This window comes from Lagopus leucura, unplaced genomic scaffold (assembly GCF_019238085.1).
Source record: "Lagopus leucura isolate 7727_CA_CO unplaced genomic scaffold, USGS_WTPT01 Super-Scaffold_739, whole genome shotgun sequence".
NCBI classification, from domain to species: Eukaryota; Metazoa; Chordata; class Aves; order Galliformes; family Phasianidae; genus Lagopus; species Lagopus leucura.
The window spans coordinates 21,549,575-21,576,815 of record NW_024962255.1 but is presented as its reverse complement, the minus strand read 5'-3'; the positions used below and the strand labels follow the sequence as shown (position 1 = coordinate 21,576,815).

Below are 27,241 nucleotides of genomic sequence, written 5' to 3'. Positions count from 1 at the left end.
ATTTTGGCACTAGGTGCCTTCCAGGCACCAGGAGATAGGAAAGGACACAGTGCATTGCTATGCCGGGAGGGAATGCTGCCCCTCCAGCCACCAGGAGCTCCAGATCTGACCCAGAAGAGCAGTGAGCAGCTGTCAGCAGAGGAAACCTCACCTCAAGACTTTTCCATCTTCTATGCCAAAAGCTTCATCCTACCCCTGGGTCGTTCCCATCTTCTGGAAAGCAGTCCGAGAGCATCACTGGCATGGGTTAAGAAGTCTTTATTGTGATAAGGATACAGAGATCGGTGCGTGTATCAGAATAAACTGAGACCCATTTCACCAGGGTGAAGCCACATGAATTTCACAGCCGAGTGGCAGGGCACAGAACTGCTGTTCTCAGCCCATGCAGAGGGGAGGGCTGGCTGTACTGGGTGAGGAATGAAGGGTACTTCTTAAGGTCTGCTGCGGAGTGGGCTGCTCTCTGCAAGAGGGGTGGGAAAGCTGCATCCACACAACAGCTTTCTCTTCTCTCCCCTAGAATGTCACTGACAGTTTTGCCTCTGACCCAACCCTGAGGTGAATGGGAGAGAGCTTGTGGATGTGGAAGTCATCAGTCCCAGAGGAGTCAGACTGCTCCTGTGCTCAGCCAAATGAGCAAGTCATCTGCAAGGAACCTTCCCAAACAGTACTGCTCAACATCCTAGTGCCATGCTCAACCCCTGTGCCATGCCACTCACCCTGCCGCACCTCTCACGGCTCCTGGTGATAAAACACAGGGACAGGAGAGACCAGGGGTCTGGACAGCCCAGTGGAGCTGAATAGCATATAAATATATTCAAGACAAGAACATGTGGTGTTAAAATATGTTTTAACCCAGAAGAGCAAAACTGAACAGGAGCTAGGAGCTGGAAATTAAAGCCAGACTCTAGCAAATCAGAAATAAGGCACAGATATTTATCAGAGAGGCAGATCAACTGTATTAACAAAAGAAATGATATGACATTACTAACACCGGACATATTTGGAAATTCCCCCCACTACCTTTCATAGTATTCATGGTGGGTGAAGTCCTTGAGTGACTCTGGAACATACGCTTGAGCCATACACTGCTGGGTCAGACACAGCACAGAAGCAAGGAAATTAACATTCATTAAATCTCATAACTGACCCAGGGTTTTGGGCAGCTTCCACAGACAGAACCCTGCAATGGCAGAGGAGGTTGTTGAGAAGAACCATACCTTTTGCTGGGAAGGCTCAAGCACAGCCAGTGAGTGATACGGGTCTCGCCACAGTAGGATGCTCTTGGCCAACCTATTCCTGGAGCCTCAGCTTGCTTGGTGGTTTAAATGGCACAGCTGGTATCCCCTTAGAAATACTAGTTCTGAGGATTGTCTCATAAATGTGTTCCAGAAGTCATTAACTTTTAAAAATAACATTATTAATATATTGCATTTATCTCCTTTGGGGCCTTTTACCTTTTGATTTGTCGCTGCTTTGTGAACAGAACAGAAGGAGAAAGCCATGATACCAGGCAATCAGCTAACTCCAGAAGCAAAGGCTTACAATGGTAATACTGTGGTACCTGCAAGTAAAGATACAAAGCACTGCTGAAGCTTTTCTCACAGGTTCTGTACTTCAGCTCCTTTCCTCTGGCATAAACCCTTAGCAGGGACCAGAACAGCAGACTGGCACAGGCTCTCTCCATGCCAGTTTCCACGTGGATTTTCTGCATCTGTTTCAGAAACTTCCTGATAGATCTGCCAGACAAAGCTAAGCAGCACTGGCAGCTGCCTGCTCCATGATGAGCTCTTCTACCTTCCTACCCTGACCAAAGATTATTGTTAAATCTCATCCTATATACATGTCCTTGGAGAAAATGACAGAAAGAAGGCTCCACATCTATATGAATTCCCACATCTCTGTGTTTGCAGATCAAACAAACTGGAAAAAGAACAAACAGTGTGGGGAAATGTCATTTGTGGGTTGACCTTGGTCACTTAGAGAAATGTTCTTAGAACAGTATGTGTTTCAGCAGAGCCAGGCAGAAGGCAAAACATCTCATGACAAAAGACTGATGCACACCACGAGACAGCAGCCATTCTGGATTGCCATGGTAGGAAAATAAGGCCAACTTGCAAGAGCTAAACTGAACAAAACAGCTCCTTATGAAACCTTGAGTGAACAGATCTGACCCTGAGATATATGAATAGGAAAAAGAGTACAGATCAAGAGAACAAGGGCTATTACTTTTATGTACAGTGTTAGGGCATCTACTACCACTTGCTGCTGAAACCTTTGGCATCCAAACTTCAGATGTACAAAATTGCATGGAAGTTGACTCAAGAGCTACACGTGAGTCAAGACAAAGCACTTTACAGAATGAAGGTCAATATTTAATATGATACAATGCTGACTTCCAAGCACCAACAAGAATAGAAGGGATTTTGATAGCAAAGAGTTAGTCGTTTTGGAACTGGTGGATCAAGGTCCATCAGAAGCTAAGGCCAGCTAATTCAGAGCAAAAGACATTTTTGGAAAAAATGCCCTAACATCTTACCATAGGAGAGGGTATATTTTCCCCTTTACCTTCAGTATGTCATGGCTCCTACTCCAGGCATGAACTACAAACAAGTAGAGGACATTTTTCAGCCTGTACTATGTGGAAGAACAAGCTGGGAAAGCACAAAAGCCCTGAGCTCTGCATCTGTGTTTGCCCAAGGGAGAAAGCTTCATCCCTGTTGCATCTCCTGCTTTTCCTGCAACTTTGCTCAGGGAAACAGGTGAAGATGACCATGCCATGCCTTTCTCTCCACAGTATCTGCTTTCTTTTGGCCTCCAGCACACGTGTTTCATTAGGAGAAGAGATTTCTTAGATTACCTCCCAAGCAAATAGGTATCAGTGGTTTCCAATTGCCATAAAAATTGATTGCTGACTTACCTCTCTGTTTTGGACTACGGAATAGGTAACAGAAGAAAGTGATTCATAAACCTGATCAGTGGCACCATCTAGTTGTGCGCTAGAAGATGGGCTGTGGTAAGTGCACTTACAGCACCTAGGTGTTACTGTTTGGGGAGTAGCCTAAGCCACGAGGGAAAGGCAAATTTTCCATGCTTTCGCTGATGGAAAGAGAGGCTGTGTGTGCCCTCATGCTGGCTCTTACCAGCTGTCTTTTTATAAAGGGAAATGGCCCAAAAAACATTTTCCCTAGATCAGAGACTGCTGTATGATCAGCACAGTGACAGTGGATTGTTTTAATGGATGTATACTTGGAGGCACGCTGATCAGATCAGAGTTCCTGTAGATATATGTGCTCACTACTTGTCAAGAATCCTTGGCTAGGATGATGGCGTTTCCTATAATAATCAGCAATGTCTGGCTGGGAACTCATGTCTTGATGCACAGTCAACCTAGGGACATGGGAATGGCTCAGTGTAAGAGTGAGCCAGCTTTGGTCCAGCAAAAACATCAGGAAGACGTGGGGAAAGAGGCTTCTTGCCACCTGTGAAAGGAGCAGACTGCTGCCAGAGCCCAGCTAAGGACTGATAACCACCAGCATGCTCAGTTTCTTCATTCCCATCCCTTCTTGTCCTAGAGTGACATTTGGGAGCATGACCAGCCTTTGAGGGCTAGCTGGCTACAAGTGACCACGCCTGGCAAGCAGAGGTGTGCTGGTGCAGTTTCCCTGCTGGAATGGCTCTTGGGAACAGCTTCAGCAGAGGAAGAGCTGGATCACCCAGTGTGATCACTCCCAAGAGCTCAGTGGCATGTGGGACCCTGAGATTACTCTTGCAGGAGCACTGGCTCCCAAAGATTGGTGCTGCTTTTCTCTTTATAACGCTATGCACAAGGCAATAAAAAAAACAAGCAGCAGAGTTTCAGTGAATGAAAATACGACCCATTCAAGAAGAGAACACTCGCTTGTCTGTCCGTGGTATAGAGGTGGCGAGCCTGATGTCCCAACATCTGTCAGTGCAAGTGAAACTTAAAAGAGACAAATGCCCTTGTTGTACACAGTCAGTAGCTTCAGAGAGAGGGACTCTGCACTACAGCCTGGTCTTCAGTGGGCTCCTAGCCCTGAGCAGCTGGGGCGCCTCTCCCTCCATAGTCTTCCTAGACGATCCCTTTCTGCAGGCACTTGGGCTTGTGGAAGAGAAGCAAAGCAAGCAGGATCACTGATACCAGCACAAGGGAGCACAGAACCATCAGCCCCACATAGCTGCTGTAGGAAAGAGGAGGTGCAGGAGGCTCCTCCGCAGGGATCATGTTGGTCAGGTTCAGCATGTAGCCCAGTGTCCAGCCTGCATCGCTGCTGCCAATCTGAAATGGAGAGGAGCAGAATCAGAGATGGAAGGTGCCAGGGCAGTATCATCCCTGTGGAAGATGGGCAAAGCTGTATAGCAGAGGTGGCAATCAACATACCTTTCCAAGGAAGTGGATCCTTTGCCAGTTCTCTGTAGTGAATCCATAGCCATTTTCCAGTAGAGAGAGGATGTAGGCTCCGGAGAAGCAGTATTCGCTCAGGTACTTTTCTTTTATTTGATGATACTGTAGCTTCACCTAGGAAAAGAGGGAGAAGTCACCAGGCTGCTAAACCTGTGTTCCTGCAGCTCCAGCTTGCACTTGAACATTCACTACAGGTGCTGTGGGAAATCTTCCTGTGCCTGCCTTGGAAATTACCCCCAACCACGCATCCTATTAGGAAGCATTAGCAACACTTGGGACTTGGGCAGTCTGCCCCAATGCAGAGAAGCAGCTCTGCTCACCTCATGCCAAGGCCGGGCACAGAGTTTCTCAATAGCACTGGTCACTTCGTCCAGGGTGAAGGGGACATCATTTGTCAGGTTCAAAAAGTTCATCACAAAGTAGAAAGCAGAAAAGGCCTGAAAGAGAATATTTTAACCTGAGTAGGACAACAGTAATCCCACAAGACAGCTTTATTTAGAGAAACAAAAGAAACAGTCAGGTGAGCCGGCTGGCTTCAGTAATGCTCACACAGTTGTGCATGAATCACACTGGCCTGTGACAAGCTCTCCTGTCCCTGGTGCTGGCCACTGGGAGGGACAGCTTTAAAAATGAATCTGTAAATGAAGTACCACTGCCTCGTAGGCCGGTATCTACTATAGTAGCTCTTATATTTGTTGTCTTCACAGCCAGACAACAAAGACTATTTCTGTAGTTTCATGTCTAAAAAGTTATCTTGGAAATGAATTTCTGCCCCATCCATGGATAATACGCTCCAGCATTGTTCTGAGTTTCTCTTCTTCTGATGGTCTGAATTATAGGGAGTTGAAGAATGCAAACCTACCCCAAAGTCCCCCTGTAATGGAGGTAGATATATCCCATTGAAGGAGCAGCTGGAGTAAGGACAGTTGGTTTTGTTAAAGAGATTCTGGATATTTCTTCGGCATTTTTCATAATTCCCCTCTCCTTCAATATGCAGCTGGCTGAAAGGGAATTGTTTTTTCTCGACTGACGTACAAGGGTTTTTGAAGAAATTATTGATACTTATAGTTCTCTGATATCCTTGGTGAAAGCATGGATCAAAGAGGCTGCCGTTCTCTGTGCTCTGAAAATAAGATTCACAAAAGCTGTTATATTTCACTCTAGAATAACACACTGGGAAAAAACCACAAGAAAGGGTGACCACAAGGCACTTGTCATGATACATCATGCCAAGACACACAAACACTGGGTCAAAGGTGAGGACAGACTTAAGGCTTTAGCCGTAATTTGGGACATGTGGCTACTGCTGCTTGCTCTGTTGCATTCTCCCTTTCAGACCTTGGGCAAGTTCCAGCCATATTTTCTGAAGCTGCTGTTGATTTGGGATTTTCTCAGATGGTGAAGCACCATCTCCACCATCTTTTTCGGACAAGCACAGTATTGCTGCTATCCCATGCCAATCAGTCAAGGCATCTCTAATTAGTAATATCTTTGAAAATGTTGGCTGTCATCTGTGAGCATCTAACCAAACTTTATGGAGGATAACACCACTTTCCAAATCCAGGCTAAGTGATGCGACATTTAGCCAGGACACAGCAGCACCAGTACGTCAAAGCTGTGAGAGTCCAGGACCTCCGCGTGCCACCCCAGATGTACTTGCCTGTAGGTCCCTGGCCAGTTTCTGTTGCAGAGCCTGGTCCTTTCCATAGCAAAGGAAGCTGTGTGTGTACACTTGGTAGTCCTTGCCATAGAGGCGGAAATACAGCAAATTCTGTGGGGACTCAGAAGAGATTTCAGCTGGTACAAAGGTAATCTGTGTTGAGGCTCCTCCAAGGTCTAATGCTCCTGATGTCTCACTTATGGATTTCAGGGAATGTAGAAATTTTTTCCAGCCAGACTTGAAAAAAATTCAAAGCACAGATACATCAGGCATGGAGAAAATGTACTCAGGAACAAAAAGTCTTCGTAGAATAGTAGCGGAAGGACAGAATGCAGGAAAGGGAGTACGGCTTCAAGGGGGGCACGAGATAAGAACCAGAACAAGGTACAGGCTCAGAAGAGCACAAGATGGATCACATCCAAGTGTTTGCAAGAGGTTGAAGAACATGTAACAAAAACAACTGCTATATGAAAAATCAATTTACTGTTTCAGTGCCCAGATGACTTATAAACCTGATAGTAAAGAATCATCATCAAATACTGAAAAGTTTTTTTTTTCTTTTTCTTTTAGCCTGGGTTGAAAATGACAACAATGATCATCTGGTTTCAACCCCCCTGCCATGTGCAGGGTCGCCAACCACCAGACCAGGCTGCCCAGAGCCACATCCAGCTTGGCCTTGAATGCCTCCAGGGATGGGGCATCCACAACCTCCTTGGACAACCTGTTCCAGTGCGCCACCACTCTGTGTGAAAAACGTCCTCCTAATATCTAACCTAAACCTCCCCTGTCTCAGTTTAAAACCATTCCCCCTTGTCCTATCACTACCCACCCTCGTAAACATCTGTTCCCCTTCCTTTTTATATGCTCCCTTCAAGTACTAGTGACACTTTGCAGATATTTAACCAAGCACAGAAGTATTTTAGATCAGTAAGTGAGGAGGATGCTGTACCTGTGAGAAGTTATTGAAACTGTTGTTTTATTTCAGTGCTCTAAGACTACCTACAGTAATTGCTGATGCAAGAAGCACAGCATCCCGATCTGTGATAAATGTCTCACAGGGAGCCTCCTGAAACACCCTCATGAACGGCATGATTCATACAGCACTGCCAGCCAGTGGTTCAAATCTGGACTTGCCAGTGATACAGTACCTGCTTGAAATTACCAAGCAAGTAGTTAATGGTGATCCATCCATAGGCTCCTTCTTCCTGACCACTGATGATTCTGGCGCCCTGGAAATTGAAGGGAGCTGAGCGTAGTGTCTTCTCGACTGAGGACAAGACTTTGTCAGCTGCATCTTTATTTTCCAACCTGAATGAATGGAAGAAAGGATGGAGTGACTGCAGCTGACAGCCCTCAGCAGCTTATGGGCTTCACTCTGAGCAGATAGGCTGCAACCCCCCACCAACCGTCAGTCATAACATGACAGTCCTTCACATGGATACATCCAGCTGTAACTGGCTGTGTCTCTCGATCACGCCTTGACAGCACAGCTGCTACCAGCCCGGACACAGACACTGCAGTTGGCAGCAGGAATTGGAGCATAGCCCCCCTGCTCTCCTAAAGAACATTCCCTGGCAAGGATCACCCTGGGGAGATCCTTTTCACTTTTCACCATTTCATAAGAGACCATGTCTTATGATATCCCAGGGATTTTCCCTAGACAAAACACATGAAATTAGCTCCCTGATCCAGCCAGGTAACAGGTCTGAGTCACCCCAAGAAAAATCATAAATTTGAACTGTATAAAGTTACCTTAGTTTTGGTGATTTCAGGCCAAGTCGAGGTATGCAGGGAGTTAAAACATGACAGGGCACAAAAACTGTGGGTGAAATCTATTACTAGACTGTGAGAGATGTTTGAACAACTTCTCCAAGTAGCAGTTTGGGCATGGCTATGCTTTATAGTGTCTGTGGTGCTGGAGAAAATGGAAGAGGGGAGCAGGTGGAAACAGACCTGCCAGGCAAGTGGGGAAGAGTCTGGGGAGACTAGAGGTCCAGAGAGATGGAAATCTGGGCACAGCACCAACTTGTAGCATTTCCAATGACTTCACTGCAGAGACACCGCTTGGTATCTATGGTGCTCTAAGGTGCAAGGGAAGAAGATGAACACTGCGGTACCTGAGGAGCCGCATGCCAGCAGTTGCTCCGAGGTAGACAGGTGTCTCTCGATGCTGCTTTGAGGGAATCACCTCTTCTGCTTGTCGGAGGCACTGCACCAGAGAGGGACCTGCCTTCTCAGTAGCCTGGGAATAACCTGAGATCCCTGGGCCTGCAAGAAATTGGAAGACTTCATTGCACCATCTCCAACCTGTGAGGGCTGTCATGAGCCTTGTCCACTAAACAATATCACTAGCACGAGCAGCAACAGATTTAACCACCCCATTTCTAGGTTTTAGAAACCCTAAACCATCAGTCATTCCTCTGACAAAAACTGTGACTGACACCATCCTTTATGCCTTCCAAAACCATTACATATCTACATAGCAATTAAATATTAAAAAACAAAACAAAACAAAAAAAAAAAACCAAAAAAACACAACATGCTTAAGTTTAGTAACCTTGTCACTTTTTTCCTTTAAAATGAGATCAGAGCGTTCTCCTTTATCACTGATGTTTATCAGTGCTTTGGCAAGGGTACACACAGAAATTGCATTTTGTTGTTGTCAAGTACAACCCTTAGTGTAGCTCTTTCCACAAAGCATTTAAACTCTGTGCATCCCCAAATGAAAGGAAAAATGGACCCAACTTTTCTCTTTGGAAGTTCAAGCAACAAGTTCTTAGCAGGAAGCAGTGGAATATATGTTAGTTCACAGATTTAATGCTGCTGTCACTATTGGTCAGTTCTCCAAATTTCATCTCCACCACCTTTTTGCCACATTCTCTTTCCAATTCATCCCCTTTCACTGCTTCCTTCTTTCCTCTTACCTTCAACTTTACACACCTCCACCTGCTGCACCACTCCAGTGTCATTCTCCTTCTCTGCTGGCCACTCATACACATACAGGTTTGTGTGGGACGACCCCGCATCTAGCACAATCCCGTACTGTGGACAGAACAGATCCTGTCATCACACCTGAGCCACTGAGTTGGATAGAGCATATGCATGAGCATGGGCAGAAATGAACAGCAAATCTGGCAACTGTGGGGACATGCCACGTCATTACTCTCCCCATGCAGTGTTTTGTTCTAAGTTTTCACTTAAGGGGATGAGAGCAGTAGCAAGATTGTAAATGATTACTTAGGAGATGGTCTCTTGTGAAGGCATATCTGTTTTGATCAGATTGCTTAAGATGCATGGAGCCTGAAAGGGAGATCAGACTGACCCAGCAGGGACAGCAACATGTCCTTGAGCACCATGCATGCCTAAACCTCTGCTTGGCTTGTTTTCCTATAAGAGCCTCAGCTTGTAATACCTTGACGTTCTTCGGAAGTGGCTGGTTTTGGGTCACTGCTACAGCAATTAAAGCAATTGCAGCCAATGTGGAGAGAAATCCGAGTATGAGTAGAATTTTCCTTGTTGTAGACATCTTTGGTTTGCTACCTGTGACTAGAGCAGAAAAAGGATGTTAGCATCCCTGTAACCCAACTTACCTCACCCCAAAAGTCTTCAGGCATGTTCCCGTGTTCCAAATACTGTTTGCATGGGACAAGCACCAGCTTTTTCCATTGCTCTGTCTTTGTTTCAATAACCACTGAGAAGCTGAAAGAACAGACTGCTAATTTAAAAACAACAAAGCTTAGCAGAGCCAAGAGCTTTAACCCCTGCCACACTCTGTCACTGTATACCTTGTGCCAGGTTCTTACAACATTAAAAAGAATTTACAACATCCTTGTCACTGGTAATGCATTTAAAAAGTCTAACACTAACATTTCTGAATCACAGTTTAAGCAGTGCTGTCCTGAACTTTGGCAATGCTATATTAAAAAAAAAAAAGTAAATTAATTTTTTTGTAGTTTAAAATACATTGTCAGCAGTAGAATTATTTTAAAAAGCTACTTATGGTTGGTGGAAATAATTCAGAACCAATATAGCTTTTGAGTTTTCGGAATATACTAATGGCCAGCACAGTGTTGCCTATTGTATTTTTCTACTTTGGCTTCTCCTTCCATCTCCCATGATGGAAATTTCAGTTCACAGCTTAGGCTCAGTCACTTTAGTATTGTTTAATAAAATACGATCCACAACACAAAGCTCTAGACAAGGTATCTGCAAAAATATTTTGTAGACTTACAATCTAGCTGTAAATGGAATAGTTTCAACTATTGGCGCTCTAGTACCTGTTCTTTCTACTATATGAGATCTATTTCTACCCACACTGAAATTCCATAGTCAAAAGCACTGCTTGCCTTACTGCTCACAAGGGTGCTAATTTGTCTTATCCTAGTACACAAATTCTCCTAGAGATGTTTAGAAGTCTGTTATGGGTCATTCAGGGTGACAATACCTCCATGCAGGCAGAGATATCAACTACCTTCACTCTCCAAGAAGATAAAGTAACCATGTTTGCTCTGCATCTGTACAGCAGAACTTCAGTTCCAGAAGTTATTGATTCTCCAGTCCTTTAGGCAGTACTGGAGTAGTTCTCCAAATCCTTCCAGGCACCCCACATCACAAATGCAAATATAAGAAGCATTCATGCTCAGAAGAGAACCACCTTCTAACCACTCTGTTTCACATCAAAGTTGGTCCCAGATGCCAGAACTACACCAAGTGTTGTCCAGCCCTACAAATGACCCAACATCCTGGAGTGACTTCATTTGGGCTAACTTCTGAAAAAGATGGGGGGAGTTCTTGGAACCTCTGCATCTGTAGACAGATAGTTGCTTTCCATCCATCTAAGGAGAATGGAATCTGAAAGTTCTGAGAAAACTTGTTCCAAAAATCTCCCCACAAGGAGGTCCTTGGGGAGCCTAATGCTGACCTGGAGCTTTGTGCTCTCCCACTGTGCTTACATGTAAATCTGCTGATGCTAACGGCAAAATTTGGAAGCTTGTTATGCTCACATTTTGTGACTGTCTGTTAGAGGCACAGCATGCTTGCCAATATCTCCAAGAATGTAGCTTAGAAAAAACAGTCTAGTACACATACCAGACAGTAGGAGGGCAGAATGCATTTTATATTGCTTTCTTCAAAAGGGCCCCAGAACTCAAGGCTTGAAATGATTAAAAACAGCAGAGTGTGACAGCTGGGAGACTTTTCCTCCTGATGGAGATAGTTGGCTCAGGTTATGAATGTACTGAACATGTCCATTGAACAAAAATGAACACTAGAAAAATGAATACAAGCAGGTGATATAACTAGCTGCACAGTATAGATACAAATGAATCATAGAATGGCTTGGGTTCAAAGGGACCCCAAGGATCATCGAATTCCACCCCCCCCGCCACAGGCAAGACCACCAATCTCCAGATCTGGTACTAGACCAGATTGCCCAGAGACCCATCCAACCCACTCTTGAACACTTCCAGGGATGGAGCACGCACAACCTCTTCAGGCAACCTGTTCCAGCGTCTCACCACTTTCTCTGTGAAGAACTTCCTCCTGACATCTGAACCTTCTCCCTTTGAGCTTAAAACCATTCCCCCTTGTCCTATCACTGTCTATCCTTGTTAAAAGTTGATTCCTGTCACATTTATAATCCCCTTTAAATACTGGAAGGGTGCAATGAAGTCTTCTCACAGCCTTCTTTTCTCCAGGCTGAATAAGCCCAGATCCCTCAGCCTGTCTCTGTAGGGGAGGTGTTCCAGACCTCTGATCATCTTCATGGCGCTCCTCTGGACCCTCTCCAACAGCTCCAGTGAAGCATGGTTGAAAACTGGAACTGCTGCTGACAGCTGCACAGAAAACCCACGTAATAGTTGCCATCTTTACTCTTGTCTAGAAGCAGCTACTAACAGCCTTGTTGGGTGCTTACTGTCACAGAGCTGAAAGATGGCATGCCTTTGCATCATTCTAAGATATTCAGATTTCCTGTCATGATGAATATTCTTTGTCAACTGCATCTTTTCAGCAGCAACAGGTTAGGAACAATTTTCCTAATGAAATGGGCCTAGAGAAATCCCTTGCCTGCAGGCAAAGACATAATTTTCTGCATCCCACCTGCAGCCTCAGATGAGTCATTTATTTTCCAAGGCATATTATTTTCTTAGTCCTGAACACAACTCTCACCTCCTGAATTGTAACTCAGTGTCACAGGCCCTTGTCAGGACTGTGACAAGGACTCTTGAGACAGCGATTTCATTGCTGTATCCCATACCAGAGCATCCATTTGCATGAACTGTTATGCTACCAAAGACTTGTTGAAACAAAATACAAAGTACAAATGATAAGCATAACTCAGTGAGTAAGCTAGCAAAACCAAAGACCTGCTAAATGGCACTTTAGAAGAGTATAGATTGAACACAATTTCTTTTAGACATTGCAAAATCCAGATAAAGAACTCAATGCAATTAAAATTTGACCTGCAATTTGCTCAGGAAGTTGAGGTATTTGAACAAGCTCCTTTTCCTATACACTTGGTTATTTCTATCAACTCTAGACATAACTGCAGCTCCTGCAATGCCTACGGAACCTACGCTTTCCCTAGCCTCCTCCAGCTCCTCTGCACTTCATGTCCATGTTTCTGCATGCTGTGCTGACACTCCTCAGCCCCCACTATGCAAGGCAGTCCTTCACGCCCAGCACCTCTGTGATTGCCAGGCATCAGCACTTCTTCATCAGCAGTTTTCCACAGCTAAATACTGAGCATGACCTCCCAGCTTTGTTTCCAGCCAGAGCCCAGGACATCTCTGTTCTTTCTCCTGTTATGTAAATGGTGTTAAAAAATATCATGTAAGGCCATGAGCAGGCATAGCAGCTATGCTACTTTTCTCCCCAAGCTGGGGGCCTGGTTGCTGCACCCTGCCCAGCTGCGCAAGCATGGAGTGCTCTCCAGATGTTGGAGCACAGCCCAGCTGCTCATGTATCTCTGTCTGTTTCTAATTTTGGTCTCTTTGTTGTTTTGTAGGGGCTGCTGCTGGCTCCGAGTGATTGGTGTGGGGCCCAGAACATAAACAGATCTACTATCATTTCTGTCTCTGAGTTAGCTATCAACTGAGAGTGATGCTGGCAGGCACTTCAGCTGGCAGTCGCTCTGCTACAAAATCCCGCTGCTCTTGGTGAGGAACCCAGGAAAGCTTCATGGTGTGGGAGGCAGCTTTGTGCGACAGCAAGCGATCAGGATTGACCCCAGCATCTCCCAGAGCCTCGAGACAAATAGGAAATTTCCTCCAGCCAAAACCACACTGTCCCGTGGCCTCATCAGCCAGGAGATGTCACTCATGACCAAGGCTGCCACCCCCCTGCTCCCTTCTCACTTCGCAAGTAATGTTAAAAGCAATGAGGCAGCCAGCTGCTTGAAGAGATGCAATAAACAGAAGTAACACTGATTTAGGGAGAGATGCTGTGCATGGTCCACAGTCACTCTCAGTTCAGATAACCTCGCTGTGACCCAGCATCTCCACTAACTAAAATACAGTTCCAAGGTCTGGCTTAACACAGCAGCTAAAGGTGACATTTGCTCTTAGCTTTGGATGCTCACACTCAGCCTGTTACAGAAGGGCTGTGCTGCAATAACATTTCCACTGCACAAGTGCCACACTGACAAGTGACAGCTCCCCACTCATCACTTTTCTGCTCTCAGTATACATTTGTACAGCCAGAAACACTCTCATTTTCAGCCTCAATTTATTGCCAGTACATTCCCTTTGTCTTTGGTCCATCTCTGACTCAAAACTTCTGCAGCTCTCAAATGGCCTGGAATTTATTAACTTAAACCAATTCATAAACAACAACCTCTTCCAGATTTTGCCTTTCTGGCCTTCTCTGTCTACCTGAGCAGTTCAGCAGCTCTTCTCCATGTACAGAATTACCTGTTCTTTTCTCAAGCACTCCTGACCTGTTCTGCAGAAACGAGCCTTGCACAATTATGTGCCACTTACACTAGGAGACGCTGCATTCCCAGCCTAAATGAAGCAAAGTGGGGACCTCACACCAATGCTACCTCAGGCTCACCAATCACAGCCAGTGATGAGACATCCTGACATCACTCCTATGCCACCCCAACAAACCCACATTTAACTGCATTTAATTAAATTTGCCATACTTCATGCTCTAAGGAAAGGGAGTTCCAAGGCACTACCTGCCATCCTTGAGGCTCAGAATGATGTCATAGACTAAGACAGCATCACACTGAACCGTGCCCATCTGTTGCTCTTGCACTGATCACCCACGTTACTGCATAGTCTGCTAGGAGCCTCCCAGCAATGGGTTCCCTGAGCAGTTTCCAGGGATGCTTGCATGTTTGTGCAGTCGTACAGCCCAGCTAAAGGGCATATATAGCCTGTGGAACTCCCTAACTCAAGCAAATCAGAGAGCTCGTGATGGCAGGGAGAGGGGATGGCAGCAATCAGTGCTGCTGTTCTGCCAAGGTGCATATAGGTTACATACATTATCCTCCTGCTGGGAGAGAATGAGCTTTTGTTAGTCATGAAATTTGTCATGCTGAAAGGCACACATGGCGAGGTTGATGAGGAATATTTTGCTGCAAAATGATGTAAACCACATGTGTCAGGAAGGCCTTTTATTGGGCTGGTAAGAGGCTCAGGGTTGCCTTATTGATACAAGACCATATACAGTATATGAACTGCTTTGGTTTGAGAGATTCTCCTTCAAAATATCAGGACAAGACATTGAACACTTTGAAGTTGGACTTCAAGGTTCAGACTAGCATTTACATCACTTTTTGTAGCTATTATGTGGAACTGTATAGGGAGCTCTACTCCAAGTTTTAATTGTTCTTTGCGTCTTAAGTACTAGCATGATAGCTGGCCCACACTGTGATGCTCTATACAGTTATAAATACACATTTAGTGGATTATAGTTTTCCAGATGAAGTGCCCATAAATGCTAACATATAAACACTGAAATTCCAGTGAAACCGATAATCCAAACAATGTAGTATGCCTTTTTTCTTGGATGCTGTTTTTCAGATACACTTGCTATGAAACTGCACAGCCCTACCAATCTCAAGAGCTGGCAGACGTGTAGATATAGGCTATGCAACCAGGCAGAAAAGTTTAACCTTGTCTTGAACCTACAGATGCGTTAGCGAGCTGGGAGATGGAATAAAGAACGTGACTACTTGTGATAGCACCAAGTTGGGAGTTAAAAGCATGATGATAAATAGGACTGGAATATAAATAAATCTGGAAAATAGGGAATCCCCAGGGGAAACCACCAGCTCACTTCAGTAAGGACAAGAGCAAATATTTGCTCTTGTTTGGAAAATAGGCATCACACAAAGTCAGTATAGTGAACAAGTAGTTAAGCAGCACACACAGAGAAAACATTCTTGCAGCTATAGCAGTTTGAAGTAATCCTTCCCTCCATCTAACCTGGGTAGAGCCTTATATGAAGTTCTATGCCCAAGTTTGGACACTGCCTTTCAAGAAAGATGTACACTACTTGGAGAAGCTCCAGAAAAGAGCAAGATGGATAGATCTGAGATCTATAAACTTGACCTGTGAGGAAAGATTGAAGGCATTGGATTGTTTAGTTTAGAAAGAGATGAGCAAGGGAGACATTAATCATCTTCAGACAAATGAAAAGTAAAAGGAAAAGAATTTCAGCAAAATCTGTGATAGATGTCAGGAAGCCAGATCTGACAGTGAGAATGGGTAAGCCATAGGGAAGGTGGTAAAGCAGGATCCCACGTGTACAAGCATTGCTTAGGATGGGGGCACCTCATCTTTTTGCTGCTTAACAAGTCACAGCTGGAGCATGACCTGGGGAAACTGCATGGGATGCTTTGGAGGAGCACTGTGTTTCAGGGGAAAAAAATATGAGGAAAAAAAAAGGCATACCACATTCCTGGAGAGCTGGGGAGTGCTGTGAGAGCTGAGCAGTGGCAGCAAGGGACAGAAACAAAGGAGCAGGCATCACACAGAGTCCTTCTCTCCCTGCCCACGGCTGCCTGCGCAGCTGGAAGTGGCCCCGAGGGGCTTTGTGCAGGTCAGTCCCACATCCCCTGTGCCAAAGGAGCCGTGTCAGAGAGTTAAGGGCAGCAGGCCCTGCCAACAAACACCCTTTTGCCCTGCACACAAAGCACATCCTTGGCAGAGACCTTCCCACTGCAGCACATGCACAGCACAGCCCGCATGCAGCTTCCCAGCCCTGCTCCCTGCCATTATACCCCAGCCCCACCAAAACTTCCACAACTCTTTTCATTAAGTCATCTCTCTGTGGGAAAGCTTTCTGCTGGCTTGCATCCCAGTAGCTAGACAGAGATATTCAATATTCTCCAATACAACCAACAAGTGGCAAGATACTGCTGACACAATGACCTTTAGACAGTTAATTTCCACATTTATGTGATGTTTTATTAGGCTTCCAAGTCTGGACTCTCTTTATGATCTTTCCTTCAGGATTCACACATCAAAGAGGTTTTCAAATCAGAAGAAACAACTGTTAGCAATTACATCAGTTGTTACCAGATGACTTCTGGCATAAATTTGTGTTACCAGCCCATTAAGGCTATAATTTAACTGGAGAAGATCTATTGTCATTACCCACAAAGCTTGAAGTTTCATCAGAAAATATCCTGTGAATTCAAGCTTATCACGCAAGTTATTACTTAAATACACTTAGCTATCTAATTATGTAAAAGCATCTATTTTTCTTACAGGAAACAAAGCAGGCTCGAGCACTAACATCCTTCGGTTTTGTTTCCACTGATAGTTCCAATACACTGACTTGCAGTGGGACAGTATTGCTGCTAGACATCCTTTTGTGCTTAGTGCCCTTCAATTCTCTGCTGTTCTTAAGTGTCTGGCCGTATTTTCTTCTTATGCCTCTTTTGACCACCTCCTACACTTTCTGAGTTTGAATATGCATTGATTGCAAACAGCTTCATTCCCCCCCCACCTTTAAATACATATCTTTCTCACTGACGCTATTTTCTTAAAATAGCATAACTTTCAACTGTTAGATTAAGGCTTCTGGGGAAGAGAATAAGTTATTAGGCTGTTTCTGATTTGCATTCCTTTTGATTATTTTAAATACTCAGTTGATTCAGCTCAAGTATTTTGACTTTGGGAAACCATTTTAAATTGCTACTAGACGTTATTCGTTAATGCAGACTAACTATGAATTACTTATTTAATAATACTCATCTATCAGAGCAATGTTTCTTTCTCTATCAGAATTAGGGCGTATCTTTCTCTTTGGCTGATAGCTCCCAGCTCAGCCCCCGCACCGCTACTGCTTACAAGTGTTTAACAGTTGGTGGTAAAGTAGTGGGACCATTACTTTAATAAGCAGATTGGTGATCGGAGGCACATTACCCACCCAGCACAGCTCCCCTCCTCATGCTCCATCAGCCTCCCTGCATCAGCACCATGCAGAAGTTGCCATGACAAAAGAAAGGAAGCGACCTTAAGGAGAATCATTTCCCACCCCAAAACCCACACTCGAGTGAGAAAGTTCAGCAACTTCCTAGAGAACAAAGTCTCAAACATTGCAAATACTGCTAAACCCCACCAGATTATGGCACAGAAACAACCACAGAGAAAATATGTCCAAACCTCTCAGTACCCACAGTGTGTTCTACACCATACCAAGTGTCAAAATATACCCTCCCAGTAGCCACCAGTTTCCCCATTTGCCCTCCCCACCAACAACCACTCCCGCCTTGCAGGGCTGAGGCTGCATCTCAGGGAAGTTTTTCTCTGAATCACAGATTCCTGGGATTGCTTTGCACATCAAGCTCCACTACCGCTTTTCAGGGGCTTACTTCCCCAGCTTCCAAAACAGTAACGTGGCACCAGGAGTGCCACATGCACACAGACTGAGTGGCTGCCAGAGGAAAAGCAGAGCTTCTAGTGCATTTCAGCACAGCAAAACAAGCAGATTTTCTCCTAAAGTTTCACTTCCCATTGAGGATCAAAGGCTGTCGGGGACTGGCTGCAGAAGCACAAAGAGGACTCCAGACTGACACAGTGTCAGCAGAGCTGCTGGCAAAGGCACTTTATGATGAGGCTGCATAGGCAAAAGGATGGATGCAGCTCACCTATGCATGGGATTTTGCCTGTACCTGGATCTCACCACTCCTTACAAGTATGATTTCCTTCACAGGTGTTTCTTCTTCTACAGGAGCATGTCTCAGACCTACAAGATACCCACTGACCTTTTCCTTCTCTAACGTGCATATCACTCACTCAGCAGAGAAATTGGTAGTGACTTTCCCTTTGCAACTACCTCTAGCAGATGAAGTGAGAAGTGCTTTGCTACCAAGGCAGGGCAGCAGGCCTGATGTATCCTTTCAATAAACAAAGGTTAAGGTTGCACGCATAAAAGAGATTGCTTGCTAGTTAATCTCCTTCAGCTTTTCCCACTTACCTCCAGCTGTCAGCACTGCTATCTCCTTTCTTCATGGCAGAGCACAACACTGGGAACATCTGGGGATAGTTTTTGTTTCCTGCTGAGGAATGCCTCCACTGCTTAGCCTTAGCGGAAAAATATACTGATTTCTCAGAGGTCAGCTTTAATAACTAAGATTCCCACAAACCATTGGGAGGATTCAGCTCATGATATTTGGCATGAATATCATGCTCTGTTCCTTATGCTGCTACTATTTCCATTTCAAATAGCAGGAAACAAATTGCCCTGTGGTATTTTTAGGGATAACCAACAGGAAGAAAACAGAGGACCAAAGCCTGTTGTAGGGCACAGACCTCAGCAAAATGTCTGAAAGTAATAAATAAATAAATATATATACCAAAGCCTCAGGGTTGCAAAAGCAGATTTGGGAAACATTAAGAGTTAAATATGGACCTAAATTTTCATGGTTAGAAGCCTTGCACTTAGCAATGCTTGGAGCCTCATGGAACAAAACAGCAAAGGAGTTTTGCCAGATAAATTGTCTGTGACAGGAGAAGTTTCCAAAGTTCAGATTATTTATTACCAGGATATACAGTGAATCTTGAGGAGAATCTGGCTCAGGAAAGGAAATCCATTTATAATCAAGCCATAGTCTGGGTTACAATTTGCACGTCTTCCTTATTTCATTCCTTATCATTGTCTCAAACAGTTATACAGACACAAAATGCTTTGGATAAGGCTGTGTGGACACACTACAGTGATAACGAGGGGGTGACACTGCAAGAACGCACCCCCAGGACAAGTGCCCCTGTCTGCATGCTGCCTGTTGGGGCTGCACTGGAGGCATTAAACCAGGATCTTTGCTGAGTGATGCTGGCAGAGCCTGCCCCAGGGCAGAGGCTTATTTCCTCACATCTCCTGCAGGAACATGGGAGTTATAAAAGACTATTTATTAACAGCTCTGGGACAAAAGAGCAAGAAAGAAAACAAGACCATTTATAAATCAGCTAAGGAGCAAACTCGTGACTCTAACAGCCCCATTTGTAATTCCTTAAGTGTGGCTTCGAGCTGCCTTGGCTTCTCCTTAGGATGCCGAATCAGCATATCAGCTCTACTGGTGCAGTAAATAGCCAGATAAGGACAGAAGAGCTCAAAAGAAGAAAGCTTTAACTTACACTGTGACGAGATTTTTCTTGGCTTCCACTCCCATTTGGGAAAACTGATAGCGGTCAACTTTCTCACCACTAAAAACCAAGCAGTGACTCACATCTACATCCTGCAATCTAGGATATTTGCTTTCCTTTGGGACAAAGTAGAATTAGGATGGAGAGAGAAGACTCATGCAAGAGCTGTCTCAAACAGTACTATTCAGTACTTGTTGATCTTTCAGATCGTCCTGAACACTTTACCAGACTTTCTCCTTTGATAACATTTTTCAAGTGGAAAGAAGAATAACAAAACACTGTTATGTTTAGGAGTTACCCAGAGCAGAGAAAAGCTGAGCTGAAGTTTCCAGCAATTATCAGTACAAATTCCCCAGAACAGATACGTAATGTACCATTATTTTTTTTTTTCCTTAATTAAAATTGGCTGGGATAGGATTTCTACCATGTGGACTGAAAGCCATGTAAAAGCAGCAAGCAATATATGAAAATGACGGAATATCCTAAAAAAACAGCATTAAAACCATGTCTACAACACCCATTCAGACAATTCCCAACAGTGGGCCACCACCTGCTCACCCTTTATACAAACACATCAGAAACCAACTTGGTTCATGTAGGAATGGTGAAGGCAAACATCTGTTGAGATGTTTCAGCTTTGCTCTTTCCATTACTGAAAATTTCTAGCATCTTTCCTTGTTCTCCTATTCCATCCAATATTTCTGCCAAATAATTTCCATCAGTTTCTCTCAGCCCAATATGGGCGTGAGTACATTTTTGAACCACTGATCATGTGGAGACAAACTTATTAAACTCTCCTGACTTTACTCAAAGTGACATCATAAACAAGTTATAAACAAACTAGTTTCACATCTTTTTGTAATTTAAGTATGGAGCAGTTTTTAACAGAGCAATGGTACAGGAGATTAATGTAGCAAAAGCACAAGTTCTCACAGAACAGAAAGAGGATGCGTGTTTTACAAAATCTTTTCACTCTTGCTCATTCCCTCCTCCACACTTGGTTCCCTCATACTCGCACTTCAAGGTCTGGCAAAATTCCACACAACAGGGGACCAGGGTTCATAGATGCCATGCGTCCTCTCTGCATCCCTTGGATTCTTCCTCGATGGCACCAACATCCTGTTGGGCAGGTCTTTTGCTAACACTCAGTGCAGTGAAATCTCTTTGCCTCGGGATCTTGCTAACTTCAACCCCAAGAGCCCTTGGACAGCGGGTTGCCCAGGCTCTGCTAATTTTGATTATCTTTAATGCCTACAGTCTGCCGTCCTGATAGAAGAGAAAGAAGAGGTGCATATGGCAAGCTGCAACCTTGCTGCCATCTTGTTATTGGAGACAGGTTTTGTCCCAAGGAGCCATCCTTGTGGGGCCCTTATCAGCACACAGGCCTCCAGCTGACGAACTTGTGGGCCTTATCGGGGTGCAGAACACAGGGCTTGTCACAAAGACCAGCTTTGCCAGTATTTACCCAGCTTTACTGCACTTGGTCACAGTCAGGGTTATCAGTACACAGCAGGCTTTTAGCCCTTGCTGTTGCTTTATTCAGCTCTGTAATACACATACATTATGCTTTGATCGGAACAATTTGTCTTTCTGCTTCTTCACCTGCACATCTGCCTTCTGCATGTTGTGCCCGGACCAGTGCTTTACCACACACCATCTCTGCAGCTGTGAAAAGGTCCGTTTGGTTTTTTAGGTCTTGGGGACCCCAATAAAAGCAGAAAGAAAGAGGCAGATATCCAAAGCAGCCAGTCAGGGCAGTGCTCAGCACACAGCTCTGTACTTGGACATCGTTTGCCTCCTGCCCGGAGCACCCAGCGTGGCAGAAACAACGCAACCTATCCCTTAGGTGTTACGTCTCATTGGCAATGCTGGAGCTTCACACAGCAAGCAGCTCCCTGTGATGGTGCTGGGTGAGACTGTGTCACCTCTGTCGCTCAGGCCTGGCAGTGTTCTGTCACCGTGCTGACACAGCACGCATGGCACGAACATCAGCCTCCTCCATAAAGCTCCTGGTGACACAGGAAAGTTGCAGCTATCCTGCAGCAGGATCACAGGACTCACAAGGAGGCCTTTGTGCACAGACTTTTTCCCATGCTCATGTCACAGCCTTCTCTCAGCAGATCCACAGATAACACTGGAGCCAACCATCATTTCTCTGTCTGCTGAGGCTCAGCCTTCCCCTAACAACAAACCAAGGCTCCAGCACACTTCCTCCCACTGAGGCAGAGATCCCAGGGCCTAAGGCAGCAGCAGCACACACTTCAGCTACACCTACTCTAAAATTCATCTTCCACTGCTTTGGTGTGTTCTCTCTTGTTTTCTGCCAGACAAACAGCAACTAGGGCATTATTGGCCTAGTAAAGTACACACACATGACTCACACTATAAGATCTGTGTAGTTCTGCTGTTACTTTGAAAGTGTGAGAAAAACAAGAAATGTCATTGAGGCTAGAAGAAACATGAAGAAAAATAGAGGCAGCAGAGCCCCACTGCAGGAAAGAATTACTCCTGGATTTGTTCCCCACAGTCCAGCTTCAGGGATGGAGGCAGGAGAAGCCAGAGTAAGAGAGTCATTTACTACTTTACATTGGCGTTATGGACAACCTTACAGCAGTGCTGCTGCATTTTATGCAATTTCTGTGACATGCTAGCAAGCCTAAGACTTACTGTTACACCACAACCAAGGTTCCAGAGATGTGGTTTGCAACGTATGACAATGTACATTTATGGTTGCAGTCTCTTGAGAAGTAAATGAGTAGAAAAGCCTCTCCAAGGTCCCTATTTATAGAAGGAATCTATTCCTAGCAAGGCTGACGGGATCCAGTTTGTAATCTTACAGCAACACAAAAAAGCCCTCTAATTGGTGGAGAAATTACTAGCCTCTAGAGCTGAGACACACTTTGTAACCTAAAAAGCAACAGTAAAATTACTGTGCTTAACAAGAAGTTCACAGCATGGGGCCAGGTTCTGTTGCAAACTATTTTTAAGATGAAGTACAAAAGCTTTGTTTCACAGTTGGTTTAACTCATCTGCGAGCTCTGCCACAAAAAGGACACTATTCTGCCTCAGTCTGTCTTCTGCTAGTGTTATACCCTGCACTTGTACAAGTGCAGACTTTTTAAAATATCCCACCAAGCTGCTCTTCAGATAGGCCCTGTTCTCTGGTCAGGCTGTTGCAGCCACATGTGTACTAACCAAGTCACAAGAGCAGTGTGGGAAAGGAGCAGAGTTCTGACTGCCCTGCTCAACTGGCTGGGTAGATAGCTGAACTCAATTCCATGTGTTACACTGTGTGATTTACTCCTCTTCAAACTTCTGATTCATTTCAAAATAAGACCTGACTTCTCTCTTGCTAATGACAGAAGAACTCCTAAACAACACTGCTGGAAATTTTTTTTGTTGTTGTTTTTGCCTTGTGATTTCCATGCCTTTCTGTCACAACAGTATTTCCAAGTCTTGTAAACAAAACAATCATTTGCTTTACTAAAGATCCTTTCAGCTTCAGCTGGCTTTGTGTTTTGTAGTCTCAGACAAAGCTAACAAACAGTAAGTTTCCTACACTGTTTCAGGAAGGCAAGGCCAAGTAGAAGCTGCACATCAACTTATTGGGCATATTTAACTCAAGGCAAGTACTTCAAAAAGCATTCCTCACACACCTGCTGGAACCAGCAGGTAAAGGTTGAACTTGGCCAAGACAGGTATCTTCCCTGTCCCTCAGTTTTGGAGAAGCGTTCCCCCTTCTTACCACAGCCCAGAGAGGAGCAGGCAGAGGCTGCAGACACCTCTGCCCTCAGCTGCAGTCATTTAGTTAATATATAGAAACCACAACAGTTCTCTCAGCAGACTGTGAAAAAACACTGTGAACTGAGGAACAGAAGTGGTTCATACATCCTCAGCTGCTGAGTCACCTTTTCCAGGCAGCAAGCAAAGCTCAGAGGCCAATTCTTACTTGAGCTCTGGCTGACAGATTGCAGGCAGATAGATAGTGAAAAAAAAAAAAAAAAAAAAAAAAAAAAAAAAAAAAAAGATGACTTTCATTACTTTGTAAAAAAGAGTCAATTTTTCCTCCTTTCTGTTCCCCAAGAACAATCCAGCATTCCCCACCCTGCATGGTTAGGCGGAAAGTTCTCAGGAGGATCAGAAGCAGAGGGAGAGCACATAACAAGCAAAGAGACATTAACTTCTATTTGTGCAAATTAAAAATGCTTTAGGAAAGGTTCAGGTGTCAGCCAGTACACCATTCAGCCACTATGAGGGTTATTTCAAGAGTAGTAGCCAGGTAGCATACAGCTAAACAAAAGCCATAGGGAGCACGGGACAGTGCAGGGCAGGCTGATGGGCATACATCTCTTACCAGAGACTTAATCACTGCTTACACAATCATTTATATTACAAAAGGAACCTGAAGGCAGACGGTGAAACAGAGATGCAGATGCTCCCGGGAAGCTCTTCCCAAGCTGGAAGGGACTAGCAAGAGCCCTAAAGGATTCATGCAAGAGTTAGAGCAGGTGGCAGATGCAATCTGCAGCATTGCTGGGGCTGGCAAAGCACTGCACACAGTGACAAGTAACTTGCCTGCATTGCCCTCGGGCAGGGAGAGCAGCAGCTTACAGCCGGCACAGCAAGGGGCAGAGAGGAGATGGGGCCCACAGAGGAGGCTGGGAAGACTTTTTCCAGCCAAATTTGGAGCAGGGTGGCAAGTGCACAAGAAGACGCGAGTGGATGAATTTGCACAGCATGCACTTAGCTGACTTTGTTTCTTTCCATCTGGTCTCTCACACTTTGTCCCTTAATTCACTTCTTAATTTGTACTGCTAATGCAGTACTGTTTCAGAGCACAGGGCTGGTTTTATGTCATGCCTCGCCTTACAGTGAAACTCCCACAATAGCTTTGATCCAAGTGACTTTCACCCTTACCTCCTCCCCTCCTCCTGTTCTCTCACTTGGGCTGGTGTTGGCATTCAAGCCAGATAAGCTGAAAATTATTTCAGGGGGGAAAAAACAACAGTGACAGCAACAACAACAAAAACAATAAACCAAGGCTGGAGCCAAGGATAAGCCTCTCTTTCATCACTGAAGCATAGACTTATGTCTAACTACACTGACCACAGAAGCACAGCTTTGGGCTCTGATGCTCCCCACACAAGCATATTGGAAGTGCCTGCCGTAACGCTTCAGCTATGCTCAGGGAAGCTTCTGCCAAGCTGAGAGAGAAAGACAATTCTCACACTCACCTCACAAAAAGGTGTGTAAACATAATTGAAGAAATGCTCCCATCTAACTCATCTTTCACAAAATCAACTGGGGCATTGCTCTTGTGAACATAACCCAGAATTTTTCAACTGCAGTTTGATTGCTTTCAAGCAGTGATAATCCTTTGTAGATTGTCTTGCCAACCAGTGTCATCTCAGCATCATTTAGTTCGCCCCCAAATTCAGCCTAACCCCTTCTGTCTTAACCACAACCCAGTCCCTTTGAGCAGACACTGCTGAAAGAACCTGGCTCCTATCTCAAACCACTTCAAGTCAAATAAAGCTCAGCACTACATAGCCAGTGAGCACAAGTGTTAGTAAAAAGGCAATGTTAACTGCAAAGTCAGGTTCACTTGTTGCTCTCAAACCAGAAGGTGCCAAAGGTACAAAGATGTCCGAGGAAAAGAAGGAATGTGACCAAACGTGGTATTTTTGCACCATATTAAGCCAGTTAAACAACTTGGGAAAGGCCAAAGACTGTCACTTACAGTTTCTATGATCTTCCCCTTTCAGTTGTTCAGCCTCTTAAATTTATTCTTCAAAAAATTCCTTGAATGTTTTGTACATGTTTCTGGTAAACACTACTTAAGAGGCAAACATAGGTTTACTTGGCTACAGGAAGGTTGCCTAGAGAATAACTTTTCCTGTCTACCATGCAATGCAGCCATGCTTATGATAAAGTAAATAAAATGTGAGTTAGGGCTATCACATACAAATATGTATGTATACCTACATGCCTTAGCATTTTTTTTTTCCAAGACAAAATAGCCTGGAAATCGTTCTAGTCCGTTCAGTATTTGAATGTCCAGCTTTCTTCCCAAAGTTACATTAGCTGTGCTTTTACAAGCTGGCTTGAAGCCTATTATTTGCTCTTTATGTTTCCAACCACTCTTGGCTTCCTTAGACTTTTTCCTCTGACTTAATTGGTATTTGTACTGCTCCTCCTAGCATTGAAAAACTCCATCTGTAAATTGGAATGATTTTTTAAGTGTTTTTTAGATCATTATTGAAAATATCTATTGCCATCAGACCTGTTGCAGAATACCACTGGAAGCACAGCTGTTGAATCATGATTTCCTTTGATAACTATTTTTGAGGTCTGTTGTTAATCAGGTTTTAATCCATTAGTTCATTCTTTCCTGGAGAATCACAAAGACACTTTTGTAATCAGAAAGAAAAGAAATTAAAAAAAATCAGAAACGCATCTATTGCTGTGGAGGCAGATTTCTATTTACTATTTGCAATCACATTTGCTGTCTCAGAAAAATAAAGCAATAGCAAATAATATATTGGAAAACAGATCAGATAAAGAACTGCTTGCCTTCTTAGCTCTACGCTCATCCACCCTGTGGCTATCAAATGCTGGACAGGAAGATTTCCATTTCCCCTTCTGTGACTTGGTTCCCAACCATCTGGGAAGTCAGGTCTTAGGGATTCCCTTAGCTTGCAGCCCAGATTTACTGAATATTCACTTGATTTTTAAGAATTTTTTTTTTCCTAAAAATTCTGTAAGCCTCCAACTTCAATTAAAGAAATTCTGAAGAGGATGCTAATAACAATAATATATATAAGACAAAATGGAGCCTGTTTTTTCCAAATGAAAATCATGCCAGGCTTTCTTGATATCTATTTCCTAAGTCAGCTGGCTCTGTACAGAAAAAAAGATTTCAAGAAAGCAAGGGTCTTGGAATATTATGGTACTTGCAAGAGTACTTGGGAGTGCTTTCCTCTCTGTAAACAGATTCACCAGCCACTGTGTTTCAAACCAAAGGGAACACAATCCTACTCTTGTAAGTAGGACTATCTCCATTTTAGGACACAGATTAATATCCTTGCTTGAAGGAACCACACGAACTTACAAGTTTGCTCCCATCTGGGATGAGCAATTTCCTATCTGGTTCTTTAGTTCCTGTTATTTTTGCCAGCATTATCCATTTCTATAATAACATTATTCTGAAGGCCTTTCTGGGAAGTTTCATACTCCATAACCAACCATTAAGACTTGATCAGACAGGAGGATTCTCCAACAACTTACCACTGATGTTAAAATAAATTGATAACAGTTCCCTAGGATATTCTATCTTTCCCACTGTCAGTGATTTCACTAATGTTTGTTGAAAATTAGCATCAATGAGCGTAAATATTCTAACCAATTGGAGCATTTAATCTCAAATTGTTATAAAACTTTATTTCCCCCATGAATCTTAATCTAACAAAACAAGCTACTTAGTTATAACACTACATGAAATGTTCCTTTATACCAAAATTCATTCCTCTTCAAAATGTGGGAAAACATTTAACTGAA

At 44.1% G+C, this 27,241-nt stretch overlaps 1 protein-coding gene across 8 annotated transcripts in view; it reads right to left on the bottom strand.

The window, feature by feature from the left end:
* Nucleotides 1-243: 243 nt before the first annotated feature.
* Nucleotides 244-27,241, bottom strand: part of ENTPD1 (ectonucleoside triphosphate diphosphohydrolase 1) — a 48,507-nt gene continuing 21,509 nt past the window's right edge. For all 8 annotated transcript variants that reach the window (XM_042863166.1, XM_042863172.1, XM_042863170.1 and 5 more), the window contains 9 exons: nt 9,496-9,629; nt 9,008-9,125; nt 8,201-8,351; nt 7,232-7,391; nt 6,084-6,320; nt 5,286-5,546; nt 4,744-4,860; nt 4,400-4,537; nt 244-4,297 (listed from right to left, as the gene is read on the bottom strand). In XM_042863166.1, the coding sequence (XP_042719100.1) occupies nt 4,091-4,297; nt 4,400-4,537; nt 4,744-4,860; nt 5,286-5,546; nt 6,084-6,320; nt 7,232-7,391; nt 8,201-8,351; nt 9,008-9,125; nt 9,496-9,629 (1,523 nt within the window). In that variant the 3' untranslated portion in view covers nt 244-4,090. The remainder of the gene's footprint in view (nt 4,298-4,399; nt 4,538-4,743; nt 4,861-5,285; nt 5,547-6,083; nt 6,321-7,231; nt 7,392-8,200; nt 8,352-9,007; nt 9,126-9,495; nt 9,630-27,241) is intronic.